The sequence below is a fragment of the Crinia signifera genome, chromosome 5, assembly GCF_055691185.1.
Source record: "Crinia signifera chromosome 5, ASM5569118v1, whole genome shotgun sequence".
In the NCBI taxonomy this organism is placed as follows: Eukaryota; Metazoa; Chordata; class Amphibia; order Anura; family Myobatrachidae; genus Crinia; species Crinia signifera.
Genome location: NC_139221.1, coordinates 287946105 through 287968601, shown reverse-complemented (window position 1 = coordinate 287968601; position 22497 = coordinate 287946105). Strand labels below are relative to the sequence as shown.

At 47.6% G+C, this 22497-nt stretch overlaps 1 protein-coding gene across 1 annotated transcript in view; it reads left to right on the top strand.

Moving 5' to 3' along the window:
• Positions 1–2605, top strand: part of LOC146081165 (patched domain-containing protein 3-like) — a 43490-nt gene extending 40885 nt beyond the window's left edge. The window contains exon 4 of the mRNA XM_083189178.1: positions 658–2605. Coding sequence (XP_083045304.1) covers positions 658–2363 — 1706 coding nt within the window. The 3' untranslated portion in view covers positions 2364–2605. The remainder of the gene's footprint in view (positions 1–657) is intronic.
• Positions 2606–22497: the final 19892 nt, after the last annotated feature.

Sequence of the window (22497 nt, the reverse complement as noted above, 5' to 3'; positions counted from 1 at the left end):
CAGTGTCAGATTGTCTGTGTGTCAGAGTCTGTCCGTTTGTAAATGTGTGTCAGCATTCATGTATCCGTGTGTCAGCATCAGTCGGCCAGTGTGTCAGTCTGTTTGTCAGCATGTCTGTGTGCCGGCATGTTAGCATCTGTCATTGTGTCAGTATCCATCTGTCAGTGAGTCAGCATATGTGTGTCTATGTGTCAGCGGTTGTCTTCATGTCTGTGTGTCAGCATCACTATCCCAGTCTGTCTCACTGGTCTGCCTTACTGACCCTGTCATCTCGGTCCCTCTTTGAGGAGTCCCACTTTTCCAGAACACGCGCTACAGTACACCTTAGTACTGGCGCCCATTTATTATTTGATCTGGGCGGGTTCTTACCGCTGAGGATTGCACGTCCCTGCAATCTGCTCTGTCAGCTGCCGGGGGTCTGCACATCAGCAGTCACTCTGGCCTGCAGTGTGGAGTGTAGCCCATAAGCTAGATGGGCTATTGCCCTTCTGAGAAAGGCAATAGCTGCGGGAACCTATATCTGGAATGATTTGGATTCCGGATATTGGTACATGGGACAGCATTACATCTATGGGGGATGGGGCTCCAGGCGGCAATGTTCAACTTCCGTTTCCCTTTGAAATTTCCATACCCCCATATAAATGCTTTGTCTTCCAGGTGTTGGCGTGGATGACATGTTCATTATGGTTTCCAGCTGGCAACAAACCAAAGTAAAGAGAACTGTAGAAGAAAGAATGGCTGAGACATACAGTGACGCCGCAGTCTCCATAACAATCACAACGCTCACAGATGTTCTCGCTTTCTACATTGGGATTATGACGCCTTTCCAATCCGTGCAATCATTCTGTATCTATGCCGGAACCGCCCTATTATTCTGTTTCCTGTATAATATCACTTTCCTTGGGGCATTTTTAGCCCTTAATGGTAGACGGGAAGAGAGCAATAGGCATTGGCTGATTTGGAGAAAGGTGAATGAGCAACCAGATGATCATCGTTCTTCTTCGTATAACATGTGTTGTGTTGGGGGAAAATACAGCCAGATCACCGGTACTGAGAGTGAGCATCCAGTTACTAATTTCTTCCATAAGAAATATGGTCCGTTTATTACCAACATCTGGGTCAAGTGCTTGGTGCTAGGTCTGTATGGTGGATATCTGGCCAGCAGTATATATGGCTGCTTTCAGGTACAGGAAGGAATCGATCTACGCAATTTGGCTATTGACAACTCATACGTTCGTTCTTTCTATGACGATGAAGATTCCTATTTCTCAGAGTATGGTCCCAGAGTTATGGTTGTCGTTACAGAAGAGATTGCATACTGGGATCCAGATGTACAACATAAAATTGACAAGTGTATAGAGTCATTTAAAGGTGGCTCCTATGTTATTGAGTCTCTCTCAGAGTCATGGTTGAATGCATACATAGACATTGCTACTCTACTTAAACTTGACATCAATGATAACAATAATTTTATTGGAAATTTGTCACAATTATTTCATTTTCTTCCCGATTATAAACAAGATGTGGACATATACTCAGGGTCTATAAAAGCTTCTCGTTTCTTTATCCAGACTGCTAATGTTACTTCTGCAGTAGACGAGAAAGACATGTTATACCATGTCCGGAACACAGCGATGAGCTGTGACATCCCGGTCCTTGTGTACCATCCAGCCTTTATATACTATGACCAATATGCCGTAATCATCCAGAATACCATACAGAATGTTGTGGTTGCTGCAGCTGCCATGTTTGTGGTCTCAATACTGCTAATTCCAAATCCTCTATGTTCCCTGTGGGTGACTTTTACCATAGCATCTATTATAGTTGGGGTCACTGGCTTTATGGCTTTTTGGGATGTTAACTTAGATTCCATCTCTATGATCAACCTTGTTATCTGCATTGGGTTCTCTGTTGACTTCTCAGCGCACATTTCATATGCCTATGTGTCTAGCCAGAAGTCCACAGTCAATGAGAGGATGAACGATGCTCTACACTCTCTTGGTTATCCTATAGTGCAGGGTGCTCTGTCCACCATTCTCGGGGTTATTGCTCTTTCTGCATCAGCGAGTTACATCTTTAGAACATTCTTTAAGATCATATTCCTGGTTATCACATTTGGGATTCTGCATGGGCTGGTTTTTCTTCCCGTTTTTTTAACGTTGTTTGGAAAATGTGGCAGAAATCGTGATGATAGCACAAAACAGAAAACATCTAAAAGCCAAGTGTCTGCTGCCATCGGAGAAAATCCAAACAGTTATGGTAATCTAGAAGGTGAAATGGGAGAACAGTACTATAATAAACATGGCAAAACAATACAAACCTTTGCAAATAATGTTTTTGCTCCAGATGCTGACTGTCCATAGGTTCTTCTCATAACATTTGCCTCTTTAACATAACATTCTTAATCACATTTTATTTATGCTTCCATTTCTATATAAAACAATATCATTATAACTATTCAGTCTATACATATGTTTCATTGGCTCTTGATAATATTAGAGTATGTTCATACAGCGCTTAGGTACTATGATAAAAGGGGGTTATTCAGACCTGATCGCTGTTCTTTTGAGTTACATTGCCCTGCGATCAGGTAATAGCCACCCAAAGAGAGTGATAACCCGCCCTGTGCAAGCCTGAGAATTGCTTTGCAGGGCTGCTAAAATTAGCTGAATCAGTAAAATCCATTGAATGATTGTTCCTGTGAGTGCAGTCTGTGCTTAGCCCAGGACTTACTCAGCGGCTATGATAGACACAGCCTGTTCGGGGGCCGGAGTTGATCTCACGACTGGTCATGCCTGTGTTTTCCCTGACACTCCCAGAAAACAGCCAGTTACCTCCCCAAACCCTGGCTTCCTGTCAATCAACTTGCATATGGCCAGCGATAAAGTAGGGGGGTTTTATCGCAGGTTGCCCTCGCGAATGTACGCTATGATCCTTACTCATGTGCAGTCTATTGATAATTGTCTGGCCTGTGATTTTACAGCAGTGCCATCAGGTCTGAATAACCCCCAATATTACAGAAAGTATATTTCTGTTGTGGATCATTTTATATTTAGTGTAAATGAATTGCATGTAACATGCTTAAGTATTATTGATGACACTTGAACTAATACTTCTCTTTAAGTCTTTCTTATAATAATAAAACAAAAATACATATGTAAACAATTTTCTACCGCCCAGTAGTCTGTGTTATTTTACAGTCATTTGTTGGGTCAATAAGATGTTGCATTTGCTTTAAGGCTACATTTGGTGATTCCATGTTGCACACAGAGACGCTCATTCCCAGATGTACTGTAATAAAAAATAGATAAATATGTACAAAATATATATTATCCATGAGACCACACAGTATTTAAAAAGAAACTCATACACACCTGATCCCACAGAATATTAATGACACACATACGCACAGTATGGGACACATTCTGACGACCAGTGTTTTCGAATGGCGGCATTCAGAATACCGATACTGGTATCCAGAAGAAGGGAATACCGTCAGGGTCAGGTAAGTATTCTAACCGAGGAGGCTCCAGAGGTGGGGCACAGTTCAAAGTTAAAATAGGGGAACCACACCCACTGCCATTGAGTCAGCTTAGAATGGTAGTTGGTCTGGCTCCCCTATTTGAAATTTTAACTGTTCTGCAGCCCCTCTTCTGGTGCCGTGACTAGTACTAACCCTTACCCTGCCCCCTCCAAACCTACTCCTCAGACCAAGGTGGGGGATGCTAAATGCATCAGTACGGAGAGCACAGACAGTGTAATGGTTAGCATTACTGCCTCACAGCGTAGAGGTCATGGGTTTGATTCCACCATGGCCCTAACTGTGCGGAGTTTGTATATTCTCCCCGTGGGTTTCCTCCGGGTACTCCATTTTCCTCCCACAATCCAAAAATATACTGGTAGGTTAATTGGCTCCTGACCAAATTAACCATAGAATGTGTTTGCATGTACATGTTGTAGGGAATATAGTTTGTAAGCTCCACTGGGGCAGGGACTGATGGGAATGTTCAAATATTCTCTGTAAAGCTCCGACCTTTTCATACCCCCACTATCCACGTCGGCGTGGAGTTGAGAATAGAATAGAGCCCGAAGCGTGGCGAGCGCAGCGAGCCCCGCGAGGGGACGCGGATACCTTCACAGGTAAACGCGCCCCTTCGCGGGCTTCACAGCTATCCGCGTCCCCTCGCTGCGCTTCCCATGCTTCGGGCTCGGTGGCTCGCTGCGCTCGCCACACTATTCTATTCTCAACTCCACACCGACGTGGATAGTGGGGGTGTGAAAAGGTCGGAGGACACGTACCGCCGCCCCTCGTGGGCTCGCTGCGCTCGCCACGCTTCGGGTTCACGTTGATCGCGGGGTGGCGTAAACTACTTTTGGGGGGGCATTTCAATGTTCAGGGGTGTTTTTGGGCCATTTACCATTGTTCCTATGATAATTTGGGTAAATTGAGCCATTTCACATTGTTTCCTATGGGAAATCGTGGTCATCGCGGGTAAATTGAGGCATTTAACCTTGTTCTCTATGGGGAAATCGCGGGCATCGCGTCTGGCCCATCGCACCCGATTTTTTAGTGCATGCGATGGCCGCGATGCCCCCGATTTTACACCCGATGACCACGATCATGATCGTTGTGGCCGTGCTAGGAAACAAGTACCAAATTATATAAGTATATCAGTAATCACACCTTAATAGAACGCTGGGAAAGAGCTGTTGGCTGAATGACTTCTCTGCTTGTTGGCTTCCAGCAAAAATCCATTTGCTTCCGCAAATTTTGTAAAAAGGGTAGTGCTTATCTAATGATCTTATAAGATTATTATTCTGATGAACAAAACAGGATGATATATATTTTAGGCCAATAGTGGGTACCGCTATCTTATTCCAGCCCGAAAAATGTGCCAAAAATGCACAATAACAAATTGGATCCTGAACCCATGTGTTATTACAGGACTGAAGGGCTGTTTATTGGAGAATACGCTGTGGAGGCCATTCTGGTTGACTCACAAAGCTGCAAATTTCACAGCTTTGCACGCAAACTAAACGCCACCAGCACAAACGGCCACCCCCGGTTTGCATTGCGAATGTCCCCGCAGGCATGCGAATGTGAAAGGGCCGGCGACTATGCAAGTCACTGCATCCCTTTACAAACAGAGCCTGCACATGCGCATAAATGGTCATCAGCAGAAGCAAAACATCGCTCCCAAGTGCGAAAGCGAGGGGGCTCGAATCAACCAGAATGTCCTCCCTTGTGTTCCTCAGGCACTCGATACATAATACCCAATAAGTGTTGAAATGGTAAATGGGGGGGATCAGGATGCTGGAATGAGAGATTATACCACTGCATAAACCAGCTGGTTCTCCGACCCCTTGCCTGTTTACATCCTGCTATCTAACCACCACCCCCTCGCTTGCACCTCTTGTAATCTGTCTGTCTCCCCTTCCTACTAGATTGTAAGCTCCTCCGAGCAGGGCCTTCTTCCCTCCTGTTGTCAAAGCCAATTCTCTTCACATTTCACTCACAGCTCTCCTTTACTCCAACACTCAGTGACCATCTTTGTCCGCATACTCATCTCCATCATTGGCCTCAAGCCTCTAGTTGTATGTTGATTGGGTCCTCACTACTTACATTTAAGCTGTAATGTGTATTGAACTGTGGCGCTCTTTATTTGTACTGTATTTTTGTTATTTATTCAATGTTATGCCAAGTTTTGTCTCCCTGTATTGTTCCTTTGTACGGCGCTGCGAAACACTTGTGGCGCCTTATAAATAAAATAATAATAATAATAATTATAGAAAAGCCCACTCCCCGGTGATAAAGTATAGCTGCTAATAATAATATATCCCCAATAGTAATTGCTGTAGCCAGGGCCGGACTGGGACCAAAAATCCGCCCTGGCATTTGAGCACGCAGGCCCACCTGCTTTATGACACACACTGTAATGCCCATTACAGATTAGGCTACACAATCCTTTATGCCCATTACACATTATGGCATTTCATACACAATAATGGCCATTACACATTATAGAACATTGCCATGGCAAATTTCAAAATATAGTAATAGGTGGTTTCAGATTCAACCACGTTTGTAGTATGTTCCTGCGTGCAGTGAAGGGGCGTGGCCTCACAGAAAGGGGCGTGGTTTGAGGACAGGGAGATTTACAGCAAGGAGAGTAGGGATGCTGGGAGAGTGACAGCAGGGACACAGCGTAAAGGGATATGCTTAATGCTTAATTCATGCATTTCAGGGTCCTCCTGAATAACACTTTAGAGGGAACCACAGTCACTGTCACTCTATAGAATTTAACTTTTTTTTCCACTTTAGAACTACAAGTCCCATCAGCAGGGCCAGGGTCTGGCTTACAATGTGATAATGTGGTACTGTGCTTTACTATTTAACTAAATAAATAACTAATGCCAGGGCCGGCGCTACCCACTCAGCAGCTCCTGCAAAGCAGGGAGGCTCCATGCTAAAAAAGGCACTGTCTCCCTCCCTGCTCTGCTAAAGCTGCCTCAGCCCTCACTGTCACTGCCTCCTGCACGCCGCCCGCAGCGCCTGTCTGGCAGCGGGTGGGCTGCAGTATAAAGAGCTGCTCCCTGCACCCCGCACACACTGTCCTCCTCCTGCGACCTGCCCCCTCTTCCTCACGGACACTTGCGCTGAGGCATGAAGAATGCCTGGATGACATGTCTGTGAATGCCTAAATGACATGTCATGTCCAGATCCGCCACCTACCCATTGCTCCCTGCGTCTGTCAGCTGTCAAACAAATGACGAACAGGCAGCAGTGCCGCCCTTCCTTCCCTCTTCTCAGTGTGCTGTGCCAGTGCCACTGCCAGTCCTCAACACTCCGCCCCCTCTATCTCCTCTCCTCTTCTTCCATCGCCTCCTTCTCTTCCCTCCTTTCCCCCTGTCACAAAAGGGGTGTAATGGCGTCCTCAGTGCCCTGCCTATGTGGTAAACCGGAATGTTCAGGCCAGGAACCCCTTTACCTTGCACTCTGTAATTCCCGTCTTCGTCTCTTCGTAACGGACACTGGACAAGAACCAGACCAAGCAAACGGTGCAACGGAATTTATTTAAGATTAAATAGGATACTTGAGGTCGGGTAGCAGGCAGGGCTACCTAGGACATAGATTACACTGAAAGGGGTGCACCGTAATACAATAAGGTCACAATAATAAAATAAAGCACCTCTGAATACATATATGCACCGTCTCGTTCTATAACCGACTATAATAACTTTTTGGTATACACAATTCTAATATCAATCACGGTTATCACTTTGTAGCAATGTAAGGTAATTAGCAATCACAATAACTTACACAGGATTATTAAACTATCAGCTTCACAATGCGAGTTAACATCACACAATATCTCTTTACGGTAAACGATACTATTCTACTGGGTACCCAGTTCCTATTTTAAACACTGTCTCAAAGGCAGACCTATGCATAGGTATTTAGAGTTCGCTGGAGGCCTCTTGTAGTCACTGCGTTAGGATAACAGTCCTCCTCATAGAAAAGGGTAAACGTTTGGTGGGGCAATGTCCCGGATAAAAGGGGAAAACTGTACTCCTTCTTATGGCTCCAAAGGTAGTGACACTACCAAGTTTACGCCACGAGATGGCGCTAATGTTTCCTTTGGAAGAACTAGCTGCACTCTGTATAGTGTAGATTTCTGACCTTACAGCGCAGGGGCCAGGTCTTTGCTCAATCAATATAAGCACTGAGACTCTCAGTGGCTGTGGGTCTCTGCGGCAGTCAATCGGTGCCCAACACTGTACGATCCGGGGCCACTATGTGACACAAAGGGACTTCTCTGGGCGTATAGGTAAGGGTAACCCCCGGGTGAGCGAGGGTCAGGGTGTAGCCTGGTGAGGGTCTTCCGTACAGGCTGTGGGCTAGCAGCTTGGGAGACAGTCCCTATAGTTGATTTATTCTGGGCCTGGGAAGGTACCCTGTCTCTGGGGGCACTCCGGTGGGTATATGGGCGGCTTAGGTATGGCCAGGGTAGGTGGAGCTCGGCTGGATGGGGCTGCTGTGCAGCACTTACGGTTAGGTGTCCGGGTCCACTGCTGGGCACTTGCAGACGGCTGGCTTCTGGGGTTGTCTGCCGTTGCGCTGGGTCTTGGCGTCCTGCCGGGGGGACTGCGGCGCTGCTGGGGCCGCGTCACTCACTCCGGTGGCCTTGGTTACCTGCGCCGGGTCTCTCACCGCTGGCTGGTGCGCTGTGCGGGCTGGATGTCGGAAGCTGCGGCTGCTGCTGGGCGATCCTCTTCTTTTCCCCGGCCTCCGATCTGCTGCTGGCACTCTGCAAGTGCCGGGCTGCGCTGTCGCTCACGCCGGGTCTCTTAGGCGGCTGGGCTGTCAATCACCGCCGGGAGTTTTCCTCTCCCTTCAGCCGGGCGCGCCGGGATCTCTGCACAGCTCTCCCATGCTGCACTTTCACGCCTCACCCCTGCCTTCCACGTCACGGCCCCACGCGCCGCCTCTGCTTCTCTCCAATCCAAAAAGGGGGCTGTATATCGGGGTGCCGCTGTAGGTCACGCAGCGGGCACCTGCTCGGCGCCACCAATCACAAGCTCCCTCTCTTCTGCTGCACCTCAGGAGGCCCGGTGAGTCGGTTGCCTGGCAACCTTCATGTTTAGGTCCATGGGGCACTATAGGACTTGTCCAAAGGAGTACCTCCCAGGCTGGAATAAGGGGGCACCCTCAATTCTGGGGTGTCACATGTCCCCCTGCTCGAACGATGCCAGTCCCCGGGCATCAATTTAAAAACTAGCAAGAGTCCTGGATAAAGTCCCGAACATAAATATAAGGTCCGTAATGTCCTTTCTTAATTGGGCCACGGAAAGCATCACATATCACATAAATCTTAATACTGTACACAAATTTACGTACATACAATCTACAAAGGATTTGCAGTCAAATATTTACATTCTATATCGGCTGGTAACACCCTTTTCATGTACCGCTCAGACCTCCTAACTTTCGAAGTGGTCCTTCGACTGCACCTTAGATCACAGCGTGCGGTCTGCAATGAGCACGTGGTGTGCCTTTTCCACTCTTTCTGGACCTGTTGATGGCCTGTTGTATCATGCACACGAATTCTTCTCCTGTAATTGTCGTGTACTCCTGATCTGTACCAGTTTTCTTTTCCATGGGACGGGTTTCGGCCTTTTCAGCTGTGTTTGGGATTTCTGTGGTGGCCTTTGCTTTGGGCGGTGGCACAGTTGCCTTTGGGCTTTCAGGTTCCAATGGCTCCATTTTCTTTGCCATGGTCATGTGGGCCACAACTTCGAGGCATCTCTTCCGTTCGGCCGTACTGGTACCTGTCTGCTGTAGAGTTGCTGTCTGGTCACCCGTATCTACCATTCTTGAGGTGTACTTGTGTTCCGTTCCTGACCTCACTTCTTTCGGCTGGGCTTTGGCCTTCTCCACTTCTTTTGGGGTTTCCACAGGGAAATTAGGTTGAGGCGGTGGCCTAATGGGTTCTGGTGATCGTGGCATCTGGTCAGGCCGGGGATGATTACTGATGGGCCGGTCAATCTCACCACAAACATCCTGCGACCTTCTCCTCTTCAGGTGGTGCTGACCATATGGCTGGTGCATGAAGCGTCGATGCTGACTGTGGATAGTCGCATATCTGCTGCCTCTTACTGCAGCACCACCGGGGCCTGTTACGTTGGTTGCCTTGACACCTCTCTTTCCATTGGTCACTTCGAATTCGACCCATTCTCCTTTTTCCAGGCTTCGGAAGTATTTGTTCCTAGGGGTCTTCTGGATACCGGTGTAGTGCACGTATACGGTCTTCCTGTTATCTGCCCTTATGAAGCCATAGCCACGTGCTACACTGAACCACGATACCTGGCCGGTCACTCTTCTTGCTCTGACTCGTCGATCCTCAGTGTTACATGGTCTTTTCGCCATGGTCTGACTTTGCATGAGCTCTGGCGGACTGATTGATGGATCTTGTATGAAGCGGGGCCACCAGTTTTGTTTCCGCGGACCTAGTAGTGGGTCTCTTCCCGAGGGTCGGTCCTCCTCCTCGGGGCCTCCTCGTTTAAAGTATTCTGATGACAATTTCCTTCAATATGTTCGCTCTGTTGGCATCTTCGGCATATTGGCATACCCTCTTCATCGAACTGATCGATTGCGCCTCCTCCCGATTCTCTGGGCGTGCTCCAACGTGGTCTGCTTCCTCTCTCTATTCGCGGGCGAAACTCATTATGTCTGGCTTCGCTCTGCTCCAGCCTTTGCCCCATTCTGGCGATGTTTAGGGCCAGTTCTGTGAGCTTGTTGTTAATGGCGGACAGTGGGTCTGGGCCTGCTGGTGATTGCGCCTCTTGAAGTACTGTTCTCTTCTTTACACTACCAGGTCCCTGGCATCTGGCTTCCCAGTGATCCTCCGTCTCTTCTTCTTCCGCCGTAGCTCCTTCTTCCGGCTCCTCATTCTGGACTTTTTCCAACACTTGTAGTGCCGATTCCTTGAGTTCCTCGAACGTGCAGCCTTGTTCTTGCCGCTTTATCATTCGGAGTTGGGCGCGGGTGGTCTCTTCTCTTGCCCCTTCTACGAAGAGGTCTATCAGCATTTCATCCGCTAGTTGTACTTCTCTCGGGTCTGCGGCTTGTACTGCCTTCATGGCCTCGTGTAATGCCAGTGCAAAATCACGCAGTGATTCTCCCTGTTTCTGCTTCCTGGCGTATAACCTGCTCTTCAGCACTGGCACGGTTTTGGCATCGAAGATCTTTGCCAGTTTCTTCAATATCTTGTCCGCCGTCTCCTTGTCGCCTTCTGACCATGATTTGACTTCTCTCAGGGCGGACCCTCTCAGTTGCGCCAGCAATATTTCTTTGCTTTGTTCTTCGTTCAGTTGGTATAGGGTGAACGTCGATTTCATGCGGTCCTTGAATGCCTTAAAAGTGCTTGTGCCTTTCGTCCGCGTATCTACCGAGAATGTGAGTAGCCACGTGGCTCCGAAGTAGTAGGGCATCGTGATCTGTGCCGCCGCTGCCTTCGGCGGTTCTTTGTCTTCCGGTAGTAGCGGAAGACGTCTGCGGGGGGACGGTGGTGGAGTACCGGATTCCGACATTTTCCGGTCCTGTTCGTGGACGCCAAAGTTGGATGTGGTAAACCGGAATGTTCAGGCCAGGAACCCCTTTACCTTGCACTCTGTAATTCCCGTCTTCGTCTCTTCGTAACGGACACTGGACAAGAACCAGACCAAGCAAACGGTGCAACGGAATTTATTTAAGATTAAATAGAATACTTGAGGTCGGGTAGCAGGCAGGGCTACCTAGGACATAGATTACACTGAAAGGGGTGCACCGTAATACAATAAGGTCACAATAATAAAATAAAGCACCTCTGAATACATATATGCACCGTCTCGTTCTATAACCGACTATAATAACTTTTTGGTATACACAATTCTAATATCAATCACGGTTATCACTTTGTAGCAATGTAAGGTAATTAGCAATCACAATAACTTACACAGGATTATTAAACTATCAGCTTCACAATGCGAGTTAACATCACACAATATCTCTTTACGGTAAACGATACTATTCTACTGGGTACCCAGTTCCTATTTTAAACACTGTCTCAAAGGCAGACCTATGCATAGGTATTTAGAGTTCGCTGGAGGCCTCTTGTAGTCACTGCGTTAGGATAACAGTCCTCCTCATAGAAAAGGGTAAACGTTTGGTGGGGCAATGTCCCGGATAAAAGGGGAAAACTGTACTCCTTCTTATGGCTCCAAAGGTAGTGACACTACCAAGTTTACGCCACGAGATGGCGCTGTTGTTTCCTTTGGAAGAACTAGCTGCACTCTGTATAGTGTAGATTTCTGACCTTACAGCGCAGGGGCCAGGTCTTTGCTCAATCAATATAAGCACTGAGACTCTCAGTGGCTGTGGGTCTCTGCGGCAGTCAATCGGTGCCCAACACTGTACGATCCGGGGCCACTATGTGACACAAAGGGACTTCTCTGGGCGTATAGGTAAGGGTAACCCCCGGGTGAGCGAGGGTCAGGGTGTAGCCTGGTGAGGGTCTTCCGTACAGGCTGTGGGCTAGCAGCTTGGGAGACAGTCCCTATAGTTGATTTATTCTGGGCCTGGGAAGGTACCCTGTCTCTGGGGGCACTCCGGTGGGTATATGGGCGGCTTAGGTATGGCCAGGGTAGGTGGAGCTCGGCTGGATGGGGCTGCTGTGCAGCACTTACGGTTAGGTGTCCGGGTCCACTGCTGGGCACTTGCAGACGGCTGGCTTCTGGGGTTGTCTGCCGTTGCGCTGGGTCTTGGCGTCCTACCGGGGGGACTGCGGCGCTGCTGGGGCCGCGTCACTCACTCCGGTGGCCTTGGTTACCTGCGCCGGGTCTCTCACCGCTGGCTGGTGCGCTGTGCGGGCTGGATGTCGGAAGCTGCGGCTGCTGCTGGGCGATCCTCTTCTTTTCCCCGGCCTCCGATCTGCTGCTGGCACTCTGCAAGTGCCGGGCTGCGCTGTCGCTCACGCCGGGTCTCTTAGGCGGCTGGGCTGTCAATCACCGCCGGGAGTTTTCCTCTCCCTTCAGCCGGGCGCGCCGGGATCTCTGCACAGCTCTCCCACGCTGCACTTTCGCGCTCACCCCTGCCTTCCACGTCACGGCCCCACGCGCCGCCTCTGCTTCTCTCCAATCCAAAAAGGGGGCTGTATATCGGGGTGTCGCTGTAGGTCACGCAGCGGGCACCTGCTCGGCGCCACCAATCACAAGCTCCCTCTCTTCTGCTGCACCTCAGGAGGCCCGGTGAGTCGGTTGCCTGGCAACCTTCATGTTTAGGTCCATGGGGCACTATAGGACTTGTTCAAAGGAGTACCTCCCAGGCTGGAATAAGGGGGCACCCTCAATTCTGGGGTGTCACACCTACGCAGCTAGAAGAGGAGGGACTGCACAAGAGTTAAACAGCAAAAGAACAGTGAGTCTTTTATTATACATGTTTATAAAAATTTTTTAAATAATTGTAGATTTTTTTTATATTAATTTAGACACTTTTTAAATAATGGGCTGGGTTATGTGCCTAAAGGTGGCCATACACGCTGCAATAGCAGCATGCGATGCGATCTGCGCTCCTGCGGGCATCGCACAGTACAAAAAGTATGTGCTGCACATACTTTTTGTACTGCTTTCAGATTGCATCGCACACACACACATTGCATGCATGCCATGTGATGCAATCTAGCACATAACGTATGCGATTCCCGCAGTGTGTATGGGCACCTTTAGTGCCTGCAACATTTTGTGGACACAGCACTGAGATGGTGTATGCATACATGTACATGCACCCGAGATCCTCCATAGGATCGCATGTGGCATACGCTCCCACAATCGGGCTGCAGCTTGTTGCAATGGCAATGTGAAAGGTCACAAAATTTATGGTTTGCAGGAGGATGCCGGACACCCTAGCACCGGCCCTGACTAATGCCATTCATTCCTGCTGGCTGAGTGCAAATTTACCTTGTGTGTGAAGAAGCGAAGTGAAGTCACTCTGAGTCTGCCGTCTACACTGGGGCAGGACTCAGGACAGGAGCACACCTCACAAGCACTCTAGTCTCACAGCAGGACAGATCCGACCACACAACGTGCAGCGTGCCCTGCTCTGTGAAGATGGACAGCCCCTCAGCTCCACCCACCTGGGCTGCTCAGAGCAGAGGGCGGCATGCCGGGGGCTCAAGACATAATTATGCAAATTAAGTGCCCGCCCAGCGCCTGCTCAACAGTGACGCGTGCCCAGAAGGCGGTGCTGAAAACACTGAATAATGTATCCACAAAATCGGCCCAGCAAGCTATCGGCCCTGGCTATAGCTTTTTTTTAGCAGTTATTTATTGAATTATCTTTTCTTAAACATCATCTAAGATAGATGGACTGCAAGTCCCAGAAAGCAGGAATAGGTGACATTTCATTCCATACTTTCAATACTTAATACAATATTCTCCAAAACTAACTGCCATAATTGCCATGGCTCATGCATCATTTACATTTACTTAATCATTTATTATTACTGCAACTTATCTTTATCCTTATTAAAGATTCCAATGACTATCCTATGGTAGGAGAATGTGAGTTTAGAAAGGTCATTTCTGTCTTCTGCTAGATATACTATTAGGGATGAGGGATTCAGTATTGAATCCCGGGTGGTCGGGATCCCGGCGTTCAGAATCCCAACGCCAGAATCCCGACAGCCGAAATGCCGACAAGGGGGGGACGTGGATCGCCCCCCCTTGCGGGCTCGCTGCACTCGCCACTCAGCGGGCCCGGTGCCTCGCTACGCTCGGCACACTAATTTATTCTTCCTCCAGGGGTGTCGTGGACATCCCAGGAGGGAGAAAGTGTCGGCATTTCGGCGGTCGGGATTCCGGTGTCGGGATTCTGAACGCCGGGATCCCGACCGCCGGGATTGTAACTGCATCCCGGGATGAGCGAGTTCGGATTAGGGGAATCCGGACACCCCCAATCTGAACTTGCTCTCTGAGCCTGTTCGGGATTTCCCACCCAGGTTTGGAGCGCGGGGCTCGGGACCTCGCGAGATCCAGAGCTTATATATGTGGGCATGTGGCGCAATTTCTTCATTCCAGTTTAGGAGAGAGGGTGTGCTGTGCTGTCTAGTCTAGTGATACTGCTGCTGTTAATTTCCAGTCCAGTCCAGTGATACTTCTGCATACATCCAGTCCAGTGATACTTCTGCCATTAATGTCCAGTCCAGTGATACTGCTGCATACGTCCAGTCCAGTGATCTTGCCTTTAAAGTTCAGTGATACTGCTGCAGTTCCAGTCCAGTGATAGTGCTGAGTCCAGTCCAGTGAAACTTCTGCCGTTAATGTCCAGTCCAGTCCAGTGATACTGCTGCATACGTCCAGTCCAGTGATCCTGCTGTATAAGTCCACTCCAGTGATACTGCTGCAGTTCCAGTCCAGTGATACATATTGCTGCAGTTCCAGTCCAGTGATAGTGATATATATAAGTCCAGTGGTACTGCCATTAAAGTCCAGTAGTACTGCCGTTAAAGTCAGTGACACTGCTGTTAAAGTCCAGTCCAGTGGTACTGCAGTTAAAGTCCAGTCCAGTGATACTGCTGAATAAATCCACCATAAGTGATCTGCCATTAAAGTCCATTTGTACTGCTGTTAAAGTCCAGTGTTACTGCCATTAAAGTCCATGGGTACTGCCGTTAAAGTCCATTGGTTCTGCTGTTAAAGTCCAGTTATACTACAGGTGCATAATTCCAGTACAGTGATACTATTGGTGCATAATTCCAGTCCAGTAATACTACTTGTGCATAATTCCAGTCCAGTAATACTACTGGTGCATAATTCTAGTCCAGTTATACTACTGGTGCATAAATCCAGTTCAGTAATACAGCTGCATAATTCCACTCCAGTGATACTGCTGGTGCAAAATTCCACTCCAGAAAGATTATGGAGAACCAAAATTGAGAGGATAAAACAGTGAAAGAAGAACAAGAACCACTTCCTCCTAATGCTGCCACTAGTCATAACATACAGTAGAGGATGAAATGCCATCAACGTCGTCTGCCAAGGCCGATGTCCAATGTTATCGTAGAGGGCATGTAAAATCCAAAAAGTTCCATAACACGAGCAAAAAAAAATTAATGTAAATCATTCGAAGAGAAACGTAAGCTTGCCAATATGTCATTTATGACACGGAGTTCATGGCTATTGGTTCAGCTTCACTCGACGATCTAAGCCCTCCTCCTCCCCCGCTAGAAACTTTAAGAGAGTTAAACTGTCATCAAAAACACAGCAAACAACTGTGCCTTCTAAACATTGTATCACAAATCCCCAAGGAGTGTCCAAATATGTTGGTGGTTGCAATTCCTGTCCTTCCCATCACTGTTCGGGAAGAGGTGGCTCAGTTCCTGATATTGATATTGAAGGTGTCACTGTTGAAGTACACCAGGAGGAGGATATTGATATGGCTTTCACTGAGGAGGAAGTTGACGAGGAGGATTCTGCTTATGGTGATGTGGTTTGCTTAAATGCAGCACCGGGTGAGACAGTTGTTGTCCGTGGGATGTAAAAGGCTGTCACCATGCCTGGACAGAAGACCAAAAAATCCACCTCTTTGGTCTGGAATTTTTTTTATCTACATCCGGGCAACAATTGTCTTGCCAAATGTAGCTTAAGTAAAGCCTTAATAAGCAGGGGTAAGGATGTTGGCCTCCTAGGGACATCCTCGCTTATGCGTCACTTGAAGCTTGTTCATAAGTCAATGTTTACTTCAGGAACTGTGTATATGACCGTAAGCAGTCCAGGGACACCTAAATTCCTTGGTAATGTTGTATCCAAGTACCTGAAAACCACACCAGCAAGTCACTCCTCATCAATTTCCTCCTCAATCTGGATTGGAGGTATTCCTGAAGGCCATGTCACCTGCATGACTGACTCCTCTTCTATTCGGTATTCCGCCGGAGGATCCTATGGTGCTATGGCTACTGCTGGGAGACATTCATCATTCCAGAGGGGAAGTGGGAAAACCACTGATTATTTTACTAAGCATTTGACCGTCCAACAGTCATTTGGGATGAGGTCAGCAGTCATCCTATGGCAAAGCGGATAACTCAGGCCTTGACAGCTATGTTGGTGTTAGACATGCATCGTGTCCGACATTGGTGGAGTGGGATTTAGACGATTGATGGAGGTATTGTGTCCCCAGTACCAAATCCCGTCTAGATTCCACTTCACTAGGCAAGCGATACCCAGAATCTACAGAGACGTCTGAAAAAGTGTCCTCAGTGTCCTGAAAAATGTGGTTGTAACCACTGTCCACTTAACCAAGGACATGTGGACAAGTGGTACAGAGCAAACTAAGGACTATTTGACTGTGACAGCTCACTGGGTAGATTCACTGTCTTCTGCAGCAACAGGATCTCCAAAATGTCAGCTCATTCCAAGGCAGGCTCTTTGAGAAAATGAAGGAAATCATCGCAAAGTGGCTTACCCAACTTAGACTCTCCAGGGGAGTTGTAGTATCGGACAGTGCCAGTAAGATTCTGCGTGCATTACATATGGGCAAATTGTTTTGCCCACACAGTAAATTTGGTGGTGCAGCATTTCCTTAAAAGTGACAGGAGCGTGAAGGAGATGCTTGCAGTGGCCCACAAATTTGTAGGACACTTTCACCATTCTGCCACTGCCTGCCAAAGACTGGAGCGCCATCAAAAACTCCTGAACCTCCCCTGTCATCAACTCAAACAAGAGGTTGTGATGCACTAGAGCTCCACCTTCTATATGCTGCAGAGGATGGAGGAGTAGCAAAAGGCCATTCAAGCCTACACAGCCACCTACAACATAAGCAAAGGAGCGGGGATGCACCTGATTCAAGCGCAGTGGAGATTGATTTCCGTGCTGTGCAAGGTTCTCCAGCTGTTTGAACTTGCCACACGTAAAGTCAGTTACAACATTGCCAGCTTGAGTAAAGGAGGAGCTAAAGCATTGCGATTCCACAAAGCATATAGGTCATGTGGATGAAGCCCTTCATACCCTTTGCCAGGATACGAGGGTGGTCAGTTTATTAAAGTCAGAGGAATACATTCTGGCCACCATGCTCAATCCTCGGTTTAAAGCGCATGTTGTGCCTCTGTTTCCGGTGGACACAAATCGGTGCAAAGACCTGCTGGTCAGGACATTGTTATCTGAATCGGACTGTGACATGGCTACATCTCCTCCTTCATTTTCTCCCACACCTGTGGCTGCGAAGAAACAGCTGCGATTTCCCACACGACCCACTGGCGGGGATGCAGGGCAGTCAGGAGAGAGTTTGGACATCTGGTCCGGACTGAAGGACCAGCCGACAATTGCTGACAAGTCTACTGTCACTGCATACGATGCTGTCACCATTGAAAAAATGGTGGAGGATTACTTTAATGACAGCATCTAAGTAGACATGTCAGAGAGTCCGTACCTGTACTGGCAGGAAAAAGAGGCAAATTTGAAGCCCCTGTACAAACTGGCTTTATTTTACCTGAGTTGTCTCCCCTCCAGTGTGTACTCCAAAAGAGTTTCTACTGCAGCCGAGAACCTGGTTAGCGAGCGGCATAGGAGGTTGCTTCCACAAAATGTGGAGAAGATGATGTTCATCAAAATGAATGATCAATTCTTCAACGAAGACCAGCAATAGCCTCCAGAGATTACAGAGGGACCTGTGATTGTGGAGTCGAGCGGGGATGAATTGATCTGTGAGGATAAAGAAGTACACGCTGAAGGGGTGAGGAATCGGAAGATGAGGATGAGACCTTGCCTCTGTAGATCCAGTTTGTACAGGGAGAGATGAATTGTTTCTTATTTTGTGGGGGCCCAAACAAACCAATCATTTCAGCCACAGTCATGTGACAGCCCCTGTTGCTGAAATTATTACTTTGTTAAAGACAGTGTGCATGTCCTATTTACACAACATAAGGAAAGGTGGGAGGTGCCACTCCTAGATGAGCCACGTGTTTGTGCTGCCCATTTGTGTCGCATAGCATAGTCATACAGCTACCTCAGTGCAAACTTTTTGCCTAGAAACAATATTGTGAGTTGTTTCCAGTCAGGATAGACTGGAAATTAATGTTATTGAGGTTAATAATAGCATAGGAGCAAAGCAAATTCCAAATTCTGTGATTTTAGCGTTTTATATATATAAATAATGCAGATATATCGGTGCGCTGACACTTTAAAGTACGTTTCCTTCAAGGAACAGAGTTCTTTGAAAATCAAATCCACACCAATCCAAGTACTGTTTTTAGGTGCAGCTCCCCTCCGAGTGACCCGATTCCCACGGGACCTTAAACGTAAACTCTACCTAAAACAAATAGAGGGGGCGCTTCATGGTGTATTAACGTTTATTAAAAACGTGGAAATCACTTTTAAAATTTCTCCCACGGAGAAGGTAATGCCCGTACCGAAATTATCATCCGGTGTGGGCTGAATACCACAAGATATATTATACAATCCACTGGCTCAAAACTGCATGCCCAGAAGGTTTTTTTGTGTCACTCACGATACCAGTCGGAAATATCCAGCAGGCACGATTATTCCAAGACACCGGCGCCTCAGCGTCTTAGCAGCGGCTTCCACAAAGCTTGAGTCCAGCGGCTTCAGAGATGCGTCACACAGACCACGCCCCCTGGGCTTTTGATCAAGTGGTGTCCAAACAAGGGAGGTGCTAAACCAGGTTAACCATTCCCCTTTCTCACAATCAGTTAAACAAAGTCTTAATGGTTAGACTTTACAGGTATACCTGCAAGCAGCCAACCTTTGGAGCGCATGAGAAGTACTCCACCTCATGAAAACCACATTAGAAGATTAGGATGATAGATGGCTGGGTTAAAATGGAAAAGTGGGTCTTGAGATTCCACTTAAAGTTTTGTAGGGAGGTGGAGAGTCTAATAGAGAGAGGTATAGACAGGGGGTTAAAGTGGGCTGAAATGAGGCGGAGCTGAGTTTCGGCAGTTGTAATCGAAGGTAGAACTCATTTCCGCCTCCTACCATGGCCGCCTACAGTGCCCGGTTGTCCCCTAACAATCGCATTTCCCCCCAAGGGCTGCACTGAGCACTTTAGCTGCCGCCAACAAACCACGTACTCCACCTCCGCAGCCTGAAGTGTCCAGCCTGCCCAGCCCACGGCCCGCCTATTCTCTCAAGCTGTGGATCCTAGCTGGATGACAGCTTCGGCAGGGTGGCGCCACTTACTGTAACAGCTTTATCAACAGCCTGCTCCTCCTTTCTCCTGGCTGGGCAGCTCTGTGGTTTCAATTTCGAATCAGCAGCACTAGGCCCCAGGTTCAGGTGGGAGCAGTGACAGCCGGAGCATTCACAAAACAAAGGCCTTCTCCGCACACAGCAGAGATGACAGTGGAGCTCTGTAGCCAACATTGGTGGTCGGCAAGGGTATGTAGCAGTTCAGCTGATCCGGGTACACTGATGTGCACTGTAATGAGTCAGGCAGTGCTTTCTCTCAGTGAATGTGCTGTTTTCATCCGGTCTGACAGCGCAGGGCTTAGGATGGAAAGTACTGAAGTGCCTCAGGAGGCGATGTTACACTGCCCACCAATGTACTTTCATATGACTTATGTACATGTCACTGCCACCAATGTATATAAGCATCAACTATGGCAATATTTTAGATTTTACAGAGACATATCACCTTTTGTGATTTTACCCACTGTAATATATCAAAATGTACACATTTCCTAACTCTATTTGTTTATTAACCATAAATTATTAATTTATCAGTTCCACACATTTTATTACTTGTAATATTTTTTATAGGGTTACATTTATATCATATAAATGATATTTTTGGTTTAATAAATATTAATTAGTTGCCCCTAGCAACTGGACTCTGACATCAACTTGTCAGCTGGGGCTGGAGGGAGAGAGAGAGATCATATGCTGTGACACCACAGTCCAAGTAGTGGCAAGGGGGAGCTGGTGTTGCTGGGGCACATGCAGAACCCGGTAAGCAGGCTGAGGGAGACACTAAGCACAGAACATTGAAAATACTTAAAAAGGCGGAGTTATGGGTGTGGCTTCTGCATAGTGGGAGGTGCTAGAGGTGTAGCTCCCAAGGGTGGGTGTAGAGGGGTGAGTTTCACCACCTCCCTTGGACCATTTTAAGCACTGGGTATAGAATTCCAGAGATAAGGAGCACAACAGACAAAATCATGCAGGGAGGAATGAGAGGAAGTATCCAGTTGGCAGTAGAGGCGGCGTGCATTTTGTGGAGCGAAAAGAGCAGGAGGGAGTGTAAAGAGAGATAAGGCCAGATATGTAGGTGGAGAGGAATGGGTGATGTCTTTGTAAGTGTGGTGCTTGAATTACAGGTGCAGAGAACGTTACATTTTGGGTGGGTCATTTTGTTTATATCCAGGGTAATTACCGGCTGCTTTAATTGTACACTGCAGTGGACCATCTCACCATCCCATGTAACTGAGAACTCCCCTGATCTAGCTGTGCTATTTCTGAATTCACCATCTCCACCTTTCCCATTTCTGACCATCACCTGTATTTCTTTAACTTATCACTCTCAGATGCTCCATCTCTACCTCCTACGGCTACAATCATTAAGCATAACATTGAGGCCATTGGCATAGCCGATGACATCCCCTCTGCTTGACACACTTCTGTCTTCTCTTCTCTCTTTCTCACTCTCTCTCCTGTCCCGAACAAACCACTTCCCTATACAATACCTCCCTTACTTCTGCTCTCAACACCTCAACCCTGGCACACCAAATTTACCAGATATTTGCATATTTGCAAAAATGTTCATGTATGTTCATGTATCGCTGAGCGACAGTGAAGGAAATCACACTCTAAAGCAGACTTCCTATATATCAAATGTATGGTCCCATCATACTGTCCTGCCCTTGCTGTCTCTAAACAGTAAAACTTTAAGAACCTAATTTCATCCCAATGTTCTAACCCCAGCATCTCTTGCCACCATCAACTCCCTCCTCTACCCCCCCCTTTCCTCCCTTCCTCACTTTCTGCCCTTGACTTTGCCACCTATTTCACATCCAAAATTTACTCCATACGACAGGGCATCACATCCAAACAGACCCTCAACAACCTACCCCCTCCTTTCCCTAACCACCTTTTCCCATCCTTTCCACCAACTCTAGCATCCTTTTCCTCTGCATCTGGAGATGAAGTAATGGCCCTCATCCAGTCCTCCCACCAATATTCTTTCCATTAGACCCTATCCCCACCCTATCCCCTACCTGCCTCCTCCGCTACCTCTCTCCTTCTTCCTGTTTCCACATTGTACACTGCCTCAATCTCTCCCTCTCATCTGGAATTGTCCCCTTTGCATTCAAGCATGCACTCGTCTCCCCTATTCTTACACTTTTTCCAACTACCGTCCAATCTCTTTCCTACCTTTTTTCTTCCAAACTCCTTGAGCACATGGTCTATAACTGCATTACTGCCTTTCTTTCCTCCCACTCCCTGCTTGATCAATTCCAGTCTGGCTTCAATGCTCTCCACTCCACATAACCTGCCCTCACAAAAGTCTGCAATGATCTGCATGCCACCAAATCTAAGGGCCACTACTCTCTGCTTATTTTTCTTGACCTCTCTGCTGCTTTTGACACTGTGGACCACCCTATCCTTCTCCAAATCCTTCACTCCCTTGGTCTGCTTGATACTGCTTCCTCCTGGCTAATTTCCCACCTCTATGACCGATCCTTCTCTGTCTCCTCTCATGACTCCACCTCTCCTGTACTTCCACTGAGTAGGTGTCCTCAAATGCTCTGTTCTTGGTTATTTTCTTTTCTCTATATATACTGTACATCCTCTCTAGGTGAGCTCATTCACTCATTTCACCTCCAATATCACCTCTATGCTGATGATATTCAAATCTACCTCTCTTTTCCTGATCGCTCTACCTCTTTCCCCACTCGTATTTCCAAAGGACTCTACTATTTCTACTTGGATGTTACAGAAATTTCTTAAACTTGA